We start from the raw sequence: 19,003 nt of genomic DNA on the forward strand, positions 1-19,003 counted from the left end.
CTCGGTGAACACGCCCATTTTTTATTAAAATTGCAGCCAAACAACACTTTTCCCGTCTGCCTTCCTTCATGGACTGTCGGTGTGTAAACGCTAGTCCTACTTGCTATATAGCAGAGACTTTGCAGGCAGGCAGACGCCAAGGAGGTCCGAGACAGCGCTGTTTTGGTTTGAAAACCTGGGACTCAGCCAGGGCCGCCCTAACGCAAACCGGCAGACACGAGACGCGCCGCAGCAACCCTAGCCCAGGCCACGCCCCCTGCGCCCATTGGCCCATTCAATTCACGCCGGCACCAATGGGCGGAGGCGTCGGCGCGCCTCTCCCGCCGTGCGTGGTGCCGCCGGCTTTAGCTAGAAGGTACACGGCGCGAGCGGAGACGCCTCCTCCGCTGCGCCCTGCGATGAGCACCCCGGCGGTCCCAGGCGACCTGCAGCTCCCCCCGAGTCAGAGGGCCCGGCCCGCGTTCAGAGGTGAGCGCCGCGGCGCGGCGTGCGCGCGGCCCGGCGAGGGGCCCGGGGCAGCCGGGTGAGGGTGGAAGGGCCGGCCCAACGGTCAGGACCGGGGTCCTCAGACCCGCTTGCACCCCGGCTCTCAGCGGGTCCTCGGCCTCTCCAGCGGCCTCTGGGCGGAGCGGGACCGCCGGTGGCGGCGGTTGGCGGTGGGTCACTCCGCGTGGCCGTCCTGGCGCGGGGCGCAGCCCGCCGGCGGCGGAGACCGGCTCAGGTCCGGACGGCGTTTATCCGGGGCGCGCGGGGCTCCGGGCGGAGCGGCCTGCGGGGCGGGCCCGCGGGGCGGCGGGCTGGGCGCGGAGAGCTGCTGGTCCGCTCCGGGCGCTCCCGCCGCTCGGATTGTCTCCGCGCTCCGAGGGATGTCTCCTCTGGTGCGCTCTGGACTCTATGGAAATGGAGGGTTGGCCAGGTCCTCAGAAGTAATATAGCTATTTCCATACGTGGGAAATACAGCCTGCGCTTGGGAAAACAGCAAAGAAGTGTCACCCGACTCAATTATGGTCAATTGAAATTCGGAGTCTAGTGTCTTCACCTCTACCATTTGTTCCCTAAAGCTTGCCTTTCAGTAACCATATGTTGAAAATTAGGTTCTCCAGATGTTTCATTTCAAAATAGAAGGCGATTCTGTGCAGAGAGTGGTTGTGGGACCAACCATATAAGAACAGTCCTGTAATAATAGGATTTTCCAAAGGCAATACTAAATACTGGGCAATTTTCTGCTGTCTGTAAGATGTGATGTTAAGTAGAACATGTGTCGAATTAAAATCTTCATCTAGTCAATATTTATTTGATGTTGTAACTAATGTTGACTTGTAGCTATTTTGTTATTCAGAGCAAAGAAAACAAAAACTCAAGGAGCATCTGTTAAAAAGAAAAACTTTTTTTGCATACAAACAGGAAAATCAGAAATTCTCCAGGTGAGGTAAAAAAAACAACATATTCTTCCAATTGGTAAAACTTATATAAGATCTTTCCAATAAAAATGTAATGTAAACCACAAGTGTAATTAAAAGTTTTCTAGTAAGCTGTATTTTTAAAGTGAAATGAATTTTTTTAAATATGTTTTATTGGTGTTAAAGAAAGAGGAAGGGGGAGGAGGAGAGAGAGAAACATCAATGATGGAAGAATTGTTGATTTCTGGGGATCGAGCCTGCAACCTGGGCATGTGCCCTGACCCGGAATCAAGTGACCTCTTGGTTCATGCTCAATTCTCAACTACTGAGCAACACCAATTGGGCTGAAGTAAATTTTAACCAGTTAACTACCAAGCGTCCAAAACGGAAATCAGCCCCACAAGCCACGGTATTTTGAATTTAATTTTTAAAAAATCAACTTGCAGTTAATATAAAAATAAATATATTACAATTCAGTGTCTTGAATATTTTCAGCTAAAAATTCTCACCAAAAAAAAAAAAAAAAAAAAGATTTTAAAGTTTATCAGGGCTTGCCACTTAGGGAAAACATGTTTTTTTAATAGACACGTGTGGTGTGTGGGGAAGGTGTGTCTGTAGACGGTTATGGGGTTCAAAGGGTAAATAACATTTTGCTTAATGCAACATATCCTGTGTTGTCATTTTAACATGTAATACTTAAAAAATTGAAATATTTTATATTTTTGGTATTAAGTTTTCAAAATCTGGTCTGTTTTTAATACTTTCAGCGCACCTCAGTTTGGACTAGCCACATTGTAAGTGCTCAACAGCCACTTGTGGCTTAGTGGCTACCTTATTGGATTGTACAGCATCAGATCACCAATTCTTGTGTAAATTCACACTCTTTAAGAGGAAACAATTTTAAAGCAAAATGTGTATTTTTATCAAAATATTGACATGGTTTATATAGTGCTACAAAGGCCAGTCTTTGTGTAATTTAACAAGGTTTTAGAGTGTATGTGTGGGGTGTGGGAGCTGTTCTTTGGGAGGTGGCCCTCCTAAATGTTGGGAAATCATTTGTTTTAATCTCAGTGATCCATAGGAATATATTTGTATTGTTTTGTTGAAAATTTTGAAATAGTACATGGTTGTAACAAAAACAAAAACCCTTAAAGTATATAAAGAAGAAAGTCAAAAGGCCCCCTCACTCTTTCCAAGTAACTGGTAGTGACATTCTCCCAGGCTCTTTGTGCAATTTCAGAGTATGAGGTTAGAGATAAGGACCTGGGCTGGAACATGTAAGTCTGCCATATAATTATAAACCTCGGGGCAGGGAATTGTGTGTGTGGGGGTGTGTGTGTGTGTGTGTGCCTGGTCTCTGAGTCTGCTTACTTATATTAAAATGATAATAAAAAATTGTATGTACTCCATACATACGCATGTTCAGAAAGAGTGCAAATGACAATGCAAGTGGGATAAAACGTTAGCAGTAGGCAAATCTGAGTAAAGAATATATGGATATTCTTTGAACTATCGATATTTATAATTTTGTAATGTTATGTAAGTCTGCCATTATTTCCAAATAAAAACTGTTTAAGCTTTTAACTTCACATTTATAAGTTGCTTTACTTTAGAATAAACATTTTCATAAATCCCACAGTTCCTTGTTTAAAGAAAAAAAGAATGATCTTAGGCTTTTGATTTAAATAACTGAGTCTGTAGTGAAACCATAATTTGAAATGGGAAGACTTAGGTGTAGGAATGGAGAGTTTGACCCTAAATCGGCATGTTGTAGATTCATGCTTTAGACTGGCAGGAAAAGTGTACCAGAGACCGGCTGGTGGTCCTTGGTGGAGGAAAAACGGGTTAATTGTTACGGAGACTGTTTCTAGCCCCACCAGTGTGGCTGATTAGTGTTGGCACGTGCACTGAATGGTCTTGAGTTTGATTTCTGATCAAGGGTACATTATCTGGATTGCAGGTTCAATCCCCAGTCCCAGTTGGGACATGTGCAAGAGGCAACCAATCAGTGTTCCTTTCATATCAGTGTTTCTTTCTCTCTTCATCTCCCTCTTCCTCCCTCCCTCTCTCTATTTCCCTCCCTCCCTTCCTCCCTCCCCCTTACCCCCGGCCCTCTCCCTTCCACTATCTCTAAACAAAACAATGGGAAAAAATATCCTCGGGTGAGGATTAACCAATAAAATTAAGATTGCTTCTAATTTTGTCAGTCAGATAATATCACAGTACATTGTAAGCCCAGAAGTAATAGAATCTGAAATGGTCTTATTAGTGAAGGTGCCCCTTTGGAGCATCCTGGCAGGTTGACCCTGAGCATCATCTCCCACCCACACTATACAGCTGGCCAGGTAGTAACAAGAGGAGTATTTGCCATCAGGAATTGAATACAGGAGCTTAAATTTGAGAACTGTTGCTGTGCTGTAGGCCACTGGCAATGCTTTGAAGGAATGAGAAGCACCTAGTTCAGTAGCACATTGTGACGAGCACATTTTGATCCTTCTATGCCATCATTGAAATGGGTAGTACAAGCTGTTTAAAAGTTCTGCTTCTTCATGCAGACTAAGCAAATAGATATTAAGCAAATAGATGTGAAAGGCTTAACAACCATAATTATCAGCTATATAGATTGCAAATTTTTTATGCTACAATATACTTTTTTCTCCATTTTTACATCTGAACTTGTTTTATCTTAGAATCAGTGGCATCTAATTGACCCTATTTTTTCCGTACTAAAAGATTCTCACAGTCTATACTAGTCTAAATATGTAAAAAGGAGTTTTAAGTCAAATAAAAGTTTTGCATATGACAAATAAATCTCTCAGTTCTTAGGTCAGTTTAAAATTATGAAGTCAGGTAATAGTTAATATTTTTCCATTCCTTCCCCCAAAAAGGAAACCTTTTTTGGTATGGGGTTTAAAAATTCTTTTTCTTGCCGAAACCGATTTGGCTCAGTGGATAGAGCGTCGGTCTACAAACTGAAAGGTCCCGGGTTCGATTACGGTCAAGGGCATGTACATTGGTTGCGGGCACATCCCCAGTAGGGGGTGTGCAGGAGGCAGCTGGTCGATGTTTCTCATTCATCAATGTTTCTAGCTTTCTATCCCTCTCCCTTTCTCTCTGTTAAAAATAAAATATATTTTCAAAAAGAAATTCTTTTTATTTTTATTTTTTTAAGTAGTAGAAACAAGGAAATAATGACATCTGAGGGCCCAGTTCAAGAAGAGACAAAAGTTCTGAAACTTAAGACAAAAATGGTAAGATGTGAACATAGTCCTCAAAACTATTCCTTTTCCCCTTTCCTTCTCTTAAACTCTCTGAAAGATATGAATTCTGAAATAACTAATTTGTTTCATATTACTATTTTAGGCTGATAAAGAAAATGTCCATAGACTTACGAGCAAAAGTAATATAACAATGGAAAAAAATTGTATTCCGTTAAAACCTTCTAATGAATTGACCAGTCCAACTATAGCCACTGATACATATAACTTGGAGAATAATCAAACTCTGCAGTTGTTACCAATTATTACAAATGATCGCCAAAGTCAACGTATGACATTAAGCCAAGCATTTCACATTAAAAACAATAATAAAAAGAAGCCAGTGACTACAGAAAAACCAAAGCAAGATGCTAACGTGCTCAAGAAACCTGTGCTTGGATCTTATCGTGGCCAAATTGTTCAATCTAAAGTTAATTCATTTAGAAAACCTGTACAAGTCAAAGATGAGCATTCTGCAACAACAAAAAAACTTTCAACTATCTCTAAGGCCACAAAACCTCAGCCTGTAAACACCAGCAATGTAACAGCAAAAAGTCACAGAGCTTCAAATATGACGACTAAATTTGTGAGGTCTGCATCTCAGAATGAACAACTTTTACATCCTCCTATTAGAAGTCATCACAGTAATACTCTTAATACCCAGGAATCCCTGAAACAAGGCATTGCCAATGTTACAATTCGGAAAGGGTCTCATGAGAAAGAATTACTACAATTAAATACAGTTTTACCTAGTGTCAAAACCATTTCTTCTCAGGAAGTAAAAAGAAATAAGACAGTATCAAGAAGCATCACATCTGAAATGATAGCAAGGCCTGCTTCATCTTCTAATATCAAACAGATAGAAAAGTCAAAAACCATTGACCAGTGCAGGCGTACTATGGCAAAAGCAACTATCAACAGTAGAAAGGCTCAGCCCAAAGAAACTGTAGAAGAAAGAAAGTAAGTAATTGTAATTCATTAGCTGAATTTTCAAATTTGTGATTTGGTTTATAAATTCCTTTAACGTATTAGAATTTTTTGTGTGTGTATTCTCTACTGCCATGTGCCAACAAATTTAAGCAAATTTATATTGTGGAACAGTATGACCTGAGTTACTGTGTTTGAATGTTTTTTTATTAGGTTGTTTTATGTAACATAAGTTAAAATTCTTAATGGAATTGGGAAGTATTTTATAACCTATCCATTTAAAAATTCATTCTTTAGGCATATGATTCACTTTGGTATTTTTAAAAAATTTTTCTTCAAATTTGTGAACCATTTCTTGCCACTAGCATGGAACCACTTAAAGGTTTGAAATATTTTTTAACTTTTCCTCTATTTGACAATGCTATCAGCAATATCACAGTAATGTACTACTTATAATTATAGAGCTCGTCTGAGTGAGTGGAGAGCTAGCAAAGGAAAAATGCTGAAAAGGCCTCCTAGCTCAGTAATAACCCATCCTGAACCTGAAGGGCAGAATGAAAAACCAGTTGGGTCATTTTGGACTACCATGGCAGAAGAAGATGAACAAAGATTATTTACTGAAAAAGTAAACAAGACATTTTCTGAATGCCTAAACCTGATTAATGAGGTAGTGTCTTTATGTTATATTTGTGTAGTAGTTTATAGTTTGCAAATTATCTTCATAAATATTCCATTAATTATATTGTCAGTCTTTTTTTTTACCAAGTAATGTGTCACTGGTGTTATGTATACTTACTGTTAATTATGAGATTATTTCTCTTTGGCCTTTATTGGGCTGCATTTTCACCCTAGCCGGTATGGCTCAATGGATAAAGTGTTGGCCTGTGGGCTGAAGGTTCCCCGGGGTTAGATTCCAGTCAAGAGTACATGTTTGGATTGCAGGCTCGATCTCCAATAGGGGGCGTGCAAGAGGCGGCCGATTAGTGATCCTCTCTCATCATTCGATGTTTCTTTTTTCTTTTTTAAATTAATTTATTTTTAAAAATATATTTTATTGATTTTCCACAGAGAGAAAGGGAGAGGGATAGAGAATTAGAAACGTCAGTGAGAGAGAAACATCGACCAACTGCCTCTTGCACACCCCCTACCAAGCTACGTGCCCTTGAACGGAATTGAACCTGGGACCTTTCAGTCCGCAAGCCAACTCTCTATCTACTGAGCCAAACCGGTTTCTGCCATCATTGATGTTTCAATCTCCCTCTTTCTTCCTCTCTGAAATCAATAAAAGTATATATATTTAAAATAAAATGGACTACATTTTCATTGAGTTCATAGAAATATGTCAAGGAATAGATTTTTTTTACTTGAGTTACAAATATTTTTTTTCCTCTTTGGTGTTAATAATTTACCAAGTCTAGCAATATAAACTAATCCTTATTATCACAGGTTAAATTCAAATTGACTAAAATATTTTCAAACACTTTAATCTCACCCAACTCACATGTGTCAAACACAAGGCCCGCGGGCCAAATCCGTCCCGCCAGGCCTTGCAATGTGGCCCGCACCGCGCTGTCATCACTGCACTCCGCTGCGTTTCCATCACAATGACAGTTTATGACTGTTCAGTAAACCATTCGGCCCGCGATTTAGGCTGGATTTTAGATTTTGGCCCCTTCTCTGATTGAGTTCGACACCCCTAACTAGATCTTATTGTATTTTATTGTTGGACCAAAATTTGACAGGCTATAATAATTAACACCAGAATGTTTTCTTTATTTCCTAACTACTATTTAATCTTGGCTTTGGTCATACAGTACTGTCTAAGTTCCAGAGTAAGACTGAATGTACAGAGTATGATTTCAAACTTTAGTCTTCATGAGCATCTTTAAATATTTTGTAGTTTTGAGGACCAATGAAAATTACAATCAGGGAAACTGATTCTATTATTTTTGCTTAACTGGAGTTTTTTATTGATACTATGGAATTTTTCTCCCCTGCTATTTAACTATATATAACTTACATAAACCATTACAGATTCATTTTAACCTTAATATCAAAACCTGACAGGTATAATTTTAAAACCTGTGAGCTATTTTCACTCAGAAACACTCGGTAGATATAAACCGCGGTGAGCCAGCAAGGATGTCACTGAGTCTGACCTTGACCTTTCTTCCTGCTCGGACCCCCCAGTAGTCCAAAAATAAGTTACCCTGCACATCTCAGGGGTTGACCTGGGAGAGCCAGCAAACTAGTCACAGCCCGATAAGATGATAAATATCAAGACCAAGTAGAGTGTTAGTCATTTTTTACGAATATTTTTCTCAACTAGTATATTTTCTTTTGCCTTGTACTTATGACCAATGTGCCTCATACAAGCCATTCAGAATAAATTTGGAGTGAGGAGGATAATAGTGGATAGTTTCATGAACAGTTTTCCATCAACTTTTTCTATCGATTTTTATTATAGTGAGCTTAATTACTTATACTTTGTATACTAAAAGATAACACTGGCTTTATTTCTTGACATTTAGGGATGCCCAAAAGAAGAAGTATTAGATACACTGAATGACCTGATTAAAAATATTCCAGACGCCAAAAAACTTGTTAAGTATTGGATATGCCTTGCACGTGTTGAACCACTCACAAGTTCTATTGAAAATATTATCTCAATCTTTGAGAAGGCCATTCTGGCAGGAGCTCAGGTGAAATGAAAACTTATTAATTACAGTGCATGTAAATTATTTAGAATTATTTTAGACATATCACATTGTAACTTAATAAAACTGGTTATATATATAATATATATATGTAGTGAATGATTAAAAGCCACAAGAATTGCATATTATAAAAGCTGTTTCTCAGCCTTCTAAAACTTGCTCACATGCTACGGATAATCATATTTTAGGAAATGGATATACTGTAAGCTGAAATGTACATTTAACAAAACTTTCTGGGAGAAATATTTTAGCACATCTTGTCATTTTGCACATTTCCTACTTAAGAAATCTGTGAAATTGAATTTAAATAATAAATTTATTTTTAAATTGTATTGAGGCTTTTTGGTTAGTTTGGTTTTTTGTTTTTATGGGCAAATGATCCTAAAATGTATTTTCTTTGGATAAGTTTCTCAAAAAATACATACTTGAAGATTGTTTACAAATAATTTTTTCAAATTCTTTTTTTTTTAGTTTTAGCCTTTCCTTAAGAAAGGTCTACTCATAATATCAGCAAAAAGCCAACAAATGCTATTTGACCAACAAATGCTACATGACCTTTTACCTGAATCAGAAATCAAATATTCAGTAGATATTTTCTCAATGGTTATTATGTGTAAAACACTTTGCTGAAGGATAATTGTATTTGATAGAATCCTACATGAAAGACAGTGTTAGGTCACTACTATATTGAACCAGAAGGAATATTACTTAAGGCAGCTTATGGCAGTATAACTAGGATGTGTAACTGGAACTAAGGATTCTTATAGAAAGCAACAGTGTAAAGAGAAATATGTGACACTGGAGCAGAAATTGAAAAACAAGGCTCAAAATTAGCCAAGAATATTGAAAAGCAGGATGGTGAGTAGTTCATGTCTAAGTTCTACAACTAAGAATATGAGCCAGAGAATCCATTTTATATAATACCTTGAATTTTATGTAGTATCTTGAATATATTGCATTAGCATACATGGTGCATAGGAAGTGCTCATAGTATCTGGCATATAATGGACACTTAGTGAACTGTTGAATTTTTCAACCTTGAGCTATTCAAAGATGCATTTAATACCATGTGAAACATATAACAACTATGTACTTGAATGAAGAGAAAAGGAATAAACTTAATATAAAGATTAATGTAAATTTAAATGTAATCAGCTCTTTAATAGATATTAATAATATTAATTTGCTATATCAGGCAAGCAATAATAGTTACCAAGCCTTAAGAAAAATTTTTGGGGAAAATTTTAAACTGATGAAATTTTCTTTCTTAGGTTTATTTTTATTTTATAAATTGGAAAAGACGGCCATTTTTTCAATTTGAGTGGCAAAATAAGTGATCTAAGAACCACTGCCTTGTTTTATAATATAAAATTTTATCATTGGATTTAATATTTTAGACTTGGACAATGTAGTGTCTGAAAATATAAACTTACATGTGTCTTCTCTCTTCATTTAAAAAAATCAAGCCTATTGAAGAAATGCGACATGCAATTGCAGATATTCTAGCAATGAAGAGTCAAGAAAAAGTTAAATTTGGTAAGTTAGTTTGATTTTGTTTACTTCAAGTGAATTGTGACTTTACTAAATTTCTTTGCTGAATTGTTTTTCTTTTATCATTTTTAATATTTTTTTAATATGTAGGTTAATCTTTTCTCATACATCTGTTGATATACTTCTGAGATTTAATAGCTTTCTGTAAGAATTTTTAATTAGGAGGTCTCTTTCAAAACCCAAATGTGGCTGGGAAAGTTACTTTACCTCTGTAGAACTTAATTTACTGTCTTAAGATTGAGGCAGTTTCTCTAGACCTCTAAAAACTTTTTGCTTTAATATTAAATTCTACCATAGCCCTGTCCTGCATGGCTTAGTTGTTAGAGCATCAGCTTGTGTCTCTGGTTTGATTTCCAGTCAAGGGCACATACCTGGGTTGCAGGTTTGATCCCCAGCCAGGTTTGGGCAGGTGCAGGAAGCAACAAATCGATGTCACATTGATCTCTTTCTTTCTCTGTCTTGTCTCTCCCTCTCCCTCTTTTTCTCCTTCTCTTTTCTCCTTCCCTCTTTCCTTCCTCCCCTCCTTTCTACTATCTAAAAGTCAATGGAAAGAATATCCTTGAGGTGAGGATTAACAAAAAAAATAACAAAATCTATCATGTTTTGTGCTAGAGACATTCATTTAGGAATTTTTTTTTTTTTTTGCTAGGAATTTTGAGAGGAAATAAGAGATTCATTAATAGCCGAAACCGGTTTGACTCAGTGGATAGAGCGTCAGTCTGCGGACTGAAAGGTCCCAGGTTCAATTCTGGTCAAGGGCTTGTACCTTGGTTGTGGGCACATTCCCAGTAGGGGGTGTGCAGGAGGCAGCTGATCGATGTTTCTAACTATCTATCCCTCTCTCTTCCTCTCTGTAAAAAAATCAATAAACATTTTTAAAAAGGGATTCATTAGTTGTCAGGTATTTAAAATGCAAATATTTTCCAGATTCAGATATGGTTTATGCTAGTTACTATGAACTTTTACAAGAAATTTAACCCTTTTTCTGTAAAATAGAATAATGTTAATATTTTAAGATTCTTGGGACCATTAAATGAAATAATGTACAGGATTGGACAAAATTAGGTTTAAAGTTATGAGTATGTGAAATAGTTTATTGTATTATTACTTATTTGTATTAAAACTGTAAATCTACTTTTGCCCACACCTGTATATAAGAATTAGAGTCCTAGGCACATAGTAAGTTCATTAAACTTTAATTATGGGTAACATTAACTATTTTAGTTGAGAGGAGAAATCATATAAGTGTAAGCTAATTTGTTTCCTTTTTTAATAGAGTTATTTCCAATTTTTTAGTATAACTGTGTATCAGCCAATCGCAAATATTTGAGCACCTATTATATATCATTGTTGCTTGTATCTTTTTTTTTTTCACTAATTTTATTTTTTATTAATTTTAAAAAGTGTCCGTTTGACCTTTTTAAGGCTCCTGATAACTGCTGCTAAATTGCATTCCAAATTAGTTACAAGTATCCTTATTTTCAATACACAAAATGAATTTAAAATATAGAGATCTAGGTCATGGGCTAAACTTTATGTAAAATTTAAAATTATACTGAAATTCTAAATGTGTTATACACGTTTTGGTTACATCTTACCAAAAATCTGTTCAGTGATGTTAATAGGTGTATGTCTTAATGGTTAATATCTACATGTGAGCCAAAACCGGTTTGGCTCAGTGGATAGAACATCGGCCTGCGAACTGAAAGGTCCCGGGTTCGATTTCAGTCAAGGGCATGTACCTTGGTTGCAGGCACATTCCCAGTATGGGATGTGCAAGAGGCAGCTGATTGATGATTCTCTCTCATCGATGTTTCTAACTCTTTATCCCTCTCTCTTCCTCTCTGTAAAAAAAATCAATAAAATATATATTTTTTTAAAAAAACTAAATTTAATAAAATATATACTACATGTGAGGGAGTCCTCTTTTACTGGCAGTATGTTTAGTTCAACAGTAAATATTTCAATTGATGGTTGCTGTCAATATGCCCCTAGGAAAACATTCAAAAGATACATTTTTTCTAATGGTAGTAGTTATATTTAATGATGAAACTGAGAATGAATGGTCCGGGAAGCAGAAGGAAAAACCAGGAAAGTCGACTATACCATAAACAAAAGGAGAAAAGTTTAAGAACAGCCCAACCTGGCAAAATGGTTGAAGGGGATCCAAAGGTATAAACCTCTAGTTATAAAATAAAAAAGCCATGGTGACTATAGTTAATAATACTATATTGTATACTTGAAACTTGCTAAGAGAATAGATCTTAAAAGTTCTCATCGAAAGAAAAAAAATTCACAATTATACAAATACTGAATCATTATTTGCTATATACCTGAAATTAATATAATGTTATATTTCAACCAGAAGGCCCAGTGCATGACATTTGTGTACTGGGGGGGTTGGGGGGGGCGCCCTCTCGCAGTCTGGGACCCTTCCGGGGATGTCCACCTGCTGGCTTAGGCCCGCTCCCCATGCTGCCAAGGAGGCGGGAGAGGCTCCCGCCACTGCCACTGCGCTTGCCAGCTGTGAGCCTGGCTTCTGGCTGAGTGGTGCTCCCCCTGAGGGAGCACACTGACCAACAGGGGGGCAGCTCCTTCATTGAGCTTTTGTCCCCTGGTGGTCAGTGTGTGTCATAGAGACCTGTTGTTCACTGTTCCTTCGATTTGCATATAAGGATTTTATTATATAGGATTATACCTTTGTTTTAAAAAATTAACAAAAAGAATAACTTAATCCTGTGTCTTACACCCTAAAGACAGCAAAGTGGAAATGAATATTTCATTTTAAAAGCTTCTGCCCTGGTAGGTGTGGCTCAGTTGATTGGGCATGGTCCCATGTACCAAGAGGTTGCCAGTTCAATTCCCAGTCACATGTGGGTTTGTGGGCTCAATCCTCAATAGAGAACTTGTAGGAGGCAGCCAATTGATGTTTTTTTACACACTGATGTGTTTTCTATCTTATCTTTCCTATGGAATGTTTTCTAGCATTTGTCTTTATATGGAAAAAGAAATGCTATCAATAAACTCTTGGCTTCCTGAGATACGTAATTACTAGATATAAAATCAGTTTTATAAATTAAGATTATTTGTAAGTAGCATTGGGAAATAGAAGACAAATAATAAGAGAGATGAGCACCACTTGAGTCTCTCAAATACCTCAAGCCCACATTTCCACACTTGAAAACATAATTTTTCTCTAAACTTTCTTTCTTTTGGTTCCCTTTCTCAGTAACTGACACTGCCCAGTTATCTATGTCAGAAGTCTTGGGATTATATTTCACTGTCTCATTCTCACATCCCCACCTCTGTTCCTCAGCCAAATTCAATTAAACTTTGTAAGCATCTCTTAAAATGCATTTATTTCTCTTCATCTTTACTCTTATTACTGAAATCAAGATAACCTACAGCTCTATCTGGACTACAACAGTAGTCTCCTACCTTTCCTGCTTCTCTATTCTTACTCTAATCCATTCTTTACACTGCATTCAAAATGCCCTGTCACTTCTTTGGGTAAATTCCTGACTCCAGCCTCTTGCCACTCCACATCTCCAAATTTCTTTCTTTACTTTTTTTATTTTGTCTCTGGTCTACCCAAACCAGTGTTCTACTTTTAATCTTAATCCTTTAGACCTCAACTCAAATGTCATTCTTTGGGGTAGCCTTCCCTGATAGCCACCTATTCTCCCCGACCCAACTAGGTTAGACGCACCTGTTTTCTGCTCCCTGTTTTTTCTCTGTGCAATAATTAATGCACTTGATTGTTTGTCTTTTTTAAACTGTAAACTTGATGGACAAAGACAGTGTCTAATCTTTCTCACCATTATACCCCACTGCTAATGCAGTGTCTAACATATGTTAAGGCACTTAAGTATTTGTTGAATTAAAGAATTAATATTCCCTCTCCCCACTTCAACATCTTTTCACTAAAGAAACAAACACATTCAGCCTTAGCCTGTATGGCTCAGCCTGCCAACTTGTCTCTGCCTCTCCCACTCTCTCTCAAAATGAATGGGAAAAGATCCTCTGATGAGGATTAATCAAAAAAACAAACCAAACATTCAATTTATCATGTAACTGAAACATCTCTTAGTAAAAATCTCTAATAATTTCTTATCAATCAATCTGGAGGTCTTCTCTGCTTGATGGATTTACCAGATGTCTCACAAATATTTCACAACTGATATGTTGTATTTTAAACTTTGTCTTTTTCTACTGTTTTGCTATAACACCATCTCTTCCTCCCAAAAAATAAAGGAAAGAAAAATATTACTCTGTCATTAAAGATTCCAAAGGAAGAAATTTTTGAAGGGATCCCCCTAATACAGACATTCATTTATTAACTACCAACAGAAAAAAACTCAACTCAGGCTCTTCCTTCTCATTGCCTACATCTGCCACCTTGCTTAGACTATTAAAACAGCTTTTTCTTACCACCACACATTATTTGTTTTCATTCCTTGCCATTCTAAACCATCCTTTATTGTCACCAAATCTCATTGTATCTCTGTCTCTCGTGAAATTTTTTTATTATCAAACTTCTTGCACATAAAGTTCATTATAGTCTAAACCTTTTCTCTTTATCTGAACTCATCACCTTACTTTATATTCTAAGCACACTGGCCCTTTAATGTTGTCTTACTAGATCTTTTTTTAAAAAGTAAAATAAAAAAACCTTCATACCAAGATTGTCTTCCTTGGTCTTGCAAGTACTTATTTTTCAAGACCAAGCATAAATGTTACTCATGACACCTTCCTTAGCCATCTTTCTGTCCTACAAGCAAAATTAGTTATTCTTTTTTATGGTTCTTATCTTAATTATAGCCATTTTCTTGTTTTACAGTTATTTTCATGGAATATGAACTTTATTTATTTATTTTTTTTTTTAAGATTTTGAATTAATTTTTAAAGAGAGAGAAACATTGATGTGAGAGCGAAACATCTATCAGCTATGTCCTACACCCCCCTTATTAGGGATTGAGCCCACAGCCCGGGTATGTGCACTGACCATGAATCGAACCGGCAACTTTGGGGGCACAGGACAACACCCAACCAGCTGAGCCACACCAGCCAGATTGGAATGTGAACTTCTTAAAGAACAGAGATGATTTCGTTCTTATATCAATATTTGTATATATAATCCCAGACACACAAGTATTAGTAAATATTATAAAATAGCCAGAGCCAGTTTTGCTCAGTGGATAGAGCGTCAGCCCCACATGGACTGGTTTGAAGGATCCGGGTTCAGTTCCCTGCTGAAGAGCATGTATCTCAGTTGCAGACTCAATCCAGGTCGGGGCGTGGGAGGTAACCAATCGATGTGTCTCTCACATCATGTTTCTCTCCTCCTCACTTCCACTCTTTCTAAAAATCAATGGAAAAACATCCCCAGGTAAGGATTTTAAAAAACATAAAAATATGTAGATAGATGGTTAAGTAATTGTCAGCAACATTTGTTTAGGAAAAGTAATGGTTAGGAGATGGCTTGGTTATTTTATTTTGAAAATATGGCTTGCTATGAATAAATGTAATGTTTTCTGATTTTGTTATTTAAGTTTGACCAAAAGTGTAACTTATAAATGTATTTTTATAGGAGAAAAGCTTGAGGAGGCTTGTGCAACCAAGGAAAAAATCCAGGAAGTCAACATTGAAGATATTGGTGTTAATCTAGAGTCAGGAAAACCTGAAATAGAAAAGAAACATAGAAATGTGGAATTTCAAGATTTAAAAAAAGAGCAAGTACACAAAACAAAAGATCCAACCAATGAAGTTAAAACCCCCAACACGGGAACTAGAGAGGGTTGCTTAATTAAATATAATGTGTCTACTACACCATACTTGCAAAGGTAAGCTTTTTAAATGTAATATGCTGATTTGTTTTTATGCTTAGGAATAACAAATATGGTATTTTAAAATCTTTGAGCTAGCTTCTGTTTAGAACTATTTGTTAACAAAATGGTTTTATTTTATTTTTTAAATAATTATTACAAGTGTTCCTCTTTTTTCCCTCCATAGCTGCCTTCCACCAGGTTCCTACTCTACCCTCTGCCCTTACCCCCACCCCCACTGTTCTTATCCATAGGTGTATGGTTTTTGTCCAGTCTCTTCTCACACCCCCACACCCCTTTTCCCCAAGAATTGTCAGTCCACTCCCTTTCTAGGCCCCCGATTCTATTATATTCACCAGTTTATTCTGTTTATCAGATTTTTTATTCACTTGATTTTTAGATTCACTTGATAGATATGTATTTGTTCACAATTTTTATCTTTACCTTTTTCTTCTTCCTCTTCTTAAAGAATACTTTCAGCATTTCATATAATTCTGGTTTGGTGGTGACGAACTCCTTTAGCTTTTTCTTGTCTATGAAGCTCTTTATCTGACCTTCAATTCTGAATGATAGCTTTGCTGGGTAGAATAATCTTGGTTATAGATTCTTGCTATTCATCACTTTAAATATTTCTTGCCATTCCTGTCTGGCCTGCATAGTTTCTGTTGAGAAATCAGCTGACAATTGTATGGGTACTCCCTTGTAGGTAATAACTGTTTTTCTCTTGCTGCTTTTAATCTCTTTCTCCTTTGCTCTTGGCATTTTAATTATGATGTGCCTTGGTGTGGTCCTCTTTGGATTCCTTTTGTTTGAGGTTCTGTGCGCTTTCTGGGCTTGTAAGTCTATTTCTTTCACCAGGTGGGGGAAGTTTTTGATCACTATTTCTTCAAATAAGTTTTCAGTATCTTGCTCTCTCTCTTCTTCTTGCACCCCCATAATTCTGATGTTGGTATGCTTGAAGTTGTCCCAGAGGCTTCTTACACTATCTTCATATTTTTGGATTATTTTTTTCTTTTTTCTTTTCCAGAGGAGAGTTTTTTGCTTCTTTGTATTTCAAATATTTGTCTTGATTTTTGCAATCCTCTAGACTGCTTTTTGGTCTCTGTATAATATTTTTTATCTCAGTGTATCCTTAATTTCTAGTTGATCCTTTTTCATATCTTCGAGGGTCTCACTAAACTTATCGGCAATTTCTAGAAAATTCTTGAAAAACCTTATATCTAGAATTCTATATTCAGTCTTTTGTTTTCCTCCATTTCCTTCATTCCTCTTTCTCTCTGCATTTTAGCTGCTTCTCTGAGTTGATGGAGTGGCTTTGTGTGCTAGGTGTCCTAGCAGGGCCCAGTGGCTCAGCCTCCCCAGTTACCTGAGGTGAACACTTTTGGTGTTGCCCTTTTGTGGTCTGTGTGTGTGTGCAGTCTTGTTGTAGTTAAGCTTAGATTATTGTTAATATCACTGGGGAGAGTTGACCTCCAGGCCAATTGTCTGTGAGGATCAGCTGTGTCTGTGCTCAGCTTCGATGGGGAGGAGTCTCAAGGTGGAGCAGACAGACTTTGTTTCCCTTCAGCCCTGCCCTAAGAGGCCCCTGTGTCTCAGTGTCCTGCGGCAATGGCTGCATGAACCACAGAGAGAAGGCTGCTCTGAGTTTCGCCTGCTGCCAGACAGTCCAGTTTCTCCCCGAATGAGTCTGGGTACACAAAGTATCACGTGGAACTGGAGTTCAGTGCAATCAGGAGGTTTTGTTTCTCTCCCAAACAAGACAGTTAGCCACACACTTGCTGCCTGCTCTCTGCGCACACCAAGAGTCAGCCAGCTGCGTATTCAGCCATCCACCCTTACAGCTCCTCTGAGTCTCATTATCTGTCCTTCTAGTTGTAGAATTTCCTCTCAGCCAGCTTTCTGGTGGTTCTGGAGGATGTCTGCTCTGTCTTCCAGTTGCAGTTTTGAAATTGTTGTGGGAGGCAGCAGTGTAGGTGTTTACCTATGCCGCCATCTTGGTTTATTAACAGAATGGTTTTAAATAAATCAAATATTGGGACATCAGTACTGCATTTGCTTGCTTTTCCCCATTTTGAAAAAGAAAGTTTTTACATCATCTCAATTTGCTGATTGTTGATAATAGTAGGACTTGGAACTTAACAATTAGCCAATTCTACAGATATTCAAGTATCTACTGTGTACAAGTTGTAATAAAAATTGAGAGAAGAATAAATTCTTTGTTTTAAGAAACTCCCAGTACCTCTCTGTAAGACAATCACATGGTTATAACACAAGTTATGGTATGATAAATAGCATCAAAATACAAAGTAAAAATGTTAATATGTTTTTTAACTCTGGGAATAATTTTGTGGGGTTTTTTGTTTGTTTGTTTTAGTGTAAAAAAGAAAATGCAGTTTGACGAAATAAATTCTCAATTTAAAGAGCTCAAGTTTCTAACACCAGTTAGACGTTCTCAGCGACTTCAAGACAAGACTTCTAAATTGCCCGATATGTTGAAAGACCATTATCCTTGTGTGTCTTCATTGGAACAGTTAACAGAGTTGGGGGATGAAACTGATGCCTTTATATGCCGCCCTAATGCAGCACTGTTCCGGATGACTTTGGAGACTGAAACAACAGAAGAGAAATAAAGTTATGATAAGAAATAAGGGTTTTATTATTCCTGGGGTGTTTGTTGTGGCTTCATATGTCTTAGTTCAAAAGCTGGCCAAGGTGCCTAAGTATTCATGGCAGTAAACTCTTATAATATTCACATAATAGATGTTGTCTTCTGTTTGTCAGATAGTTAGATCTTACATTGTCTATGTCAATCTTAGATTAAGATTTTCTCTAAGGTAGCTAAATTTTGTCAACTAGTTTACTATGTTCTTTTAATATAATTACTAAATATTCTATTTTCAGTGGTATTTCTAAAATAACATACTTAAACTTGTTTTGTAATATAAAAACTTTATTGTTGGATCATGTCCCCTAAAACATGATAGTTATATACAGTATACAGTTCTCTTTTTCCTACACACATAAATACCACTAATAAAATTGTTTATGTCTTTGAACTGATATTTAAATAGCATTTATCCTCTACCAGGTCCATGTTTTCAAATCAGTAATTGGCCATTGTAAGAGCTTAGGTCATTTTAAAACTAATATGAATGTGGTTGAAAATCACATGCTTGGGCTCATTTATGTTCATGTATTCCATTTATGTAATAGTACCTTCCATTGTCTTCTCATGTTCTAGAGAGTAGGAATTTTATTCTTTTTTAAACTGCCTAATATGTAAACAATAAATTAACATATCTATATAATGATGTTCCAGTGCTATT

At 37.1% G+C, this 19,003-nt stretch overlaps 1 protein-coding gene across 4 annotated transcripts; it reads left to right on the forward strand.

Annotated features, from left to right (window-relative positions):
- The first annotated feature begins 325 nt into the window (after positions 1–325).
- Positions 326–18,985, forward strand: CKAP2 (cytoskeleton associated protein 2). 4 transcript variants are annotated; one of them, XM_036456802.2, is made up of 9 exons: positions 326–468; positions 1,340–1,424; positions 4,573–4,651; positions 4,764–5,617; positions 6,047–6,251; positions 8,116–8,286; positions 9,768–9,837; positions 15,443–15,695; positions 18,052–18,985. In XM_036456802.2, exons 1-9 carry the CDS (start codon positions 399–401, stop codon positions 18,305–18,307), a joined length of 2,043 nt encoding a protein of 680 aa, XP_036312695.1. In that variant the 5' UTR covers positions 326–398; the 3' UTR covers positions 18,308–18,985. The 4 variants fall into 4 exon arrangements, with proteins under 4 accessions (XP_036312695.1, XP_036312696.1, XP_036312694.1 ...); XM_036456803.2 differs by having other exon boundaries at positions 4,576–4,651; XM_036456801.2 differs by having other exon boundaries at positions 345–468; positions 1,324–1,429; positions 4,576–4,651.
- The last annotated feature ends 18 nt before the right edge of the window (positions 18,986–19,003 follow it).

The sequence above is a fragment of the Pipistrellus kuhlii genome, unplaced genomic scaffold (genome assembly GCF_014108245.1).
Source record: "Pipistrellus kuhlii isolate mPipKuh1 unplaced genomic scaffold, mPipKuh1.p scaffold_m20_p_3, whole genome shotgun sequence".
Taxonomy (NCBI): Eukaryota; Metazoa; Chordata; class Mammalia; order Chiroptera; family Vespertilionidae; genus Pipistrellus; species Pipistrellus kuhlii.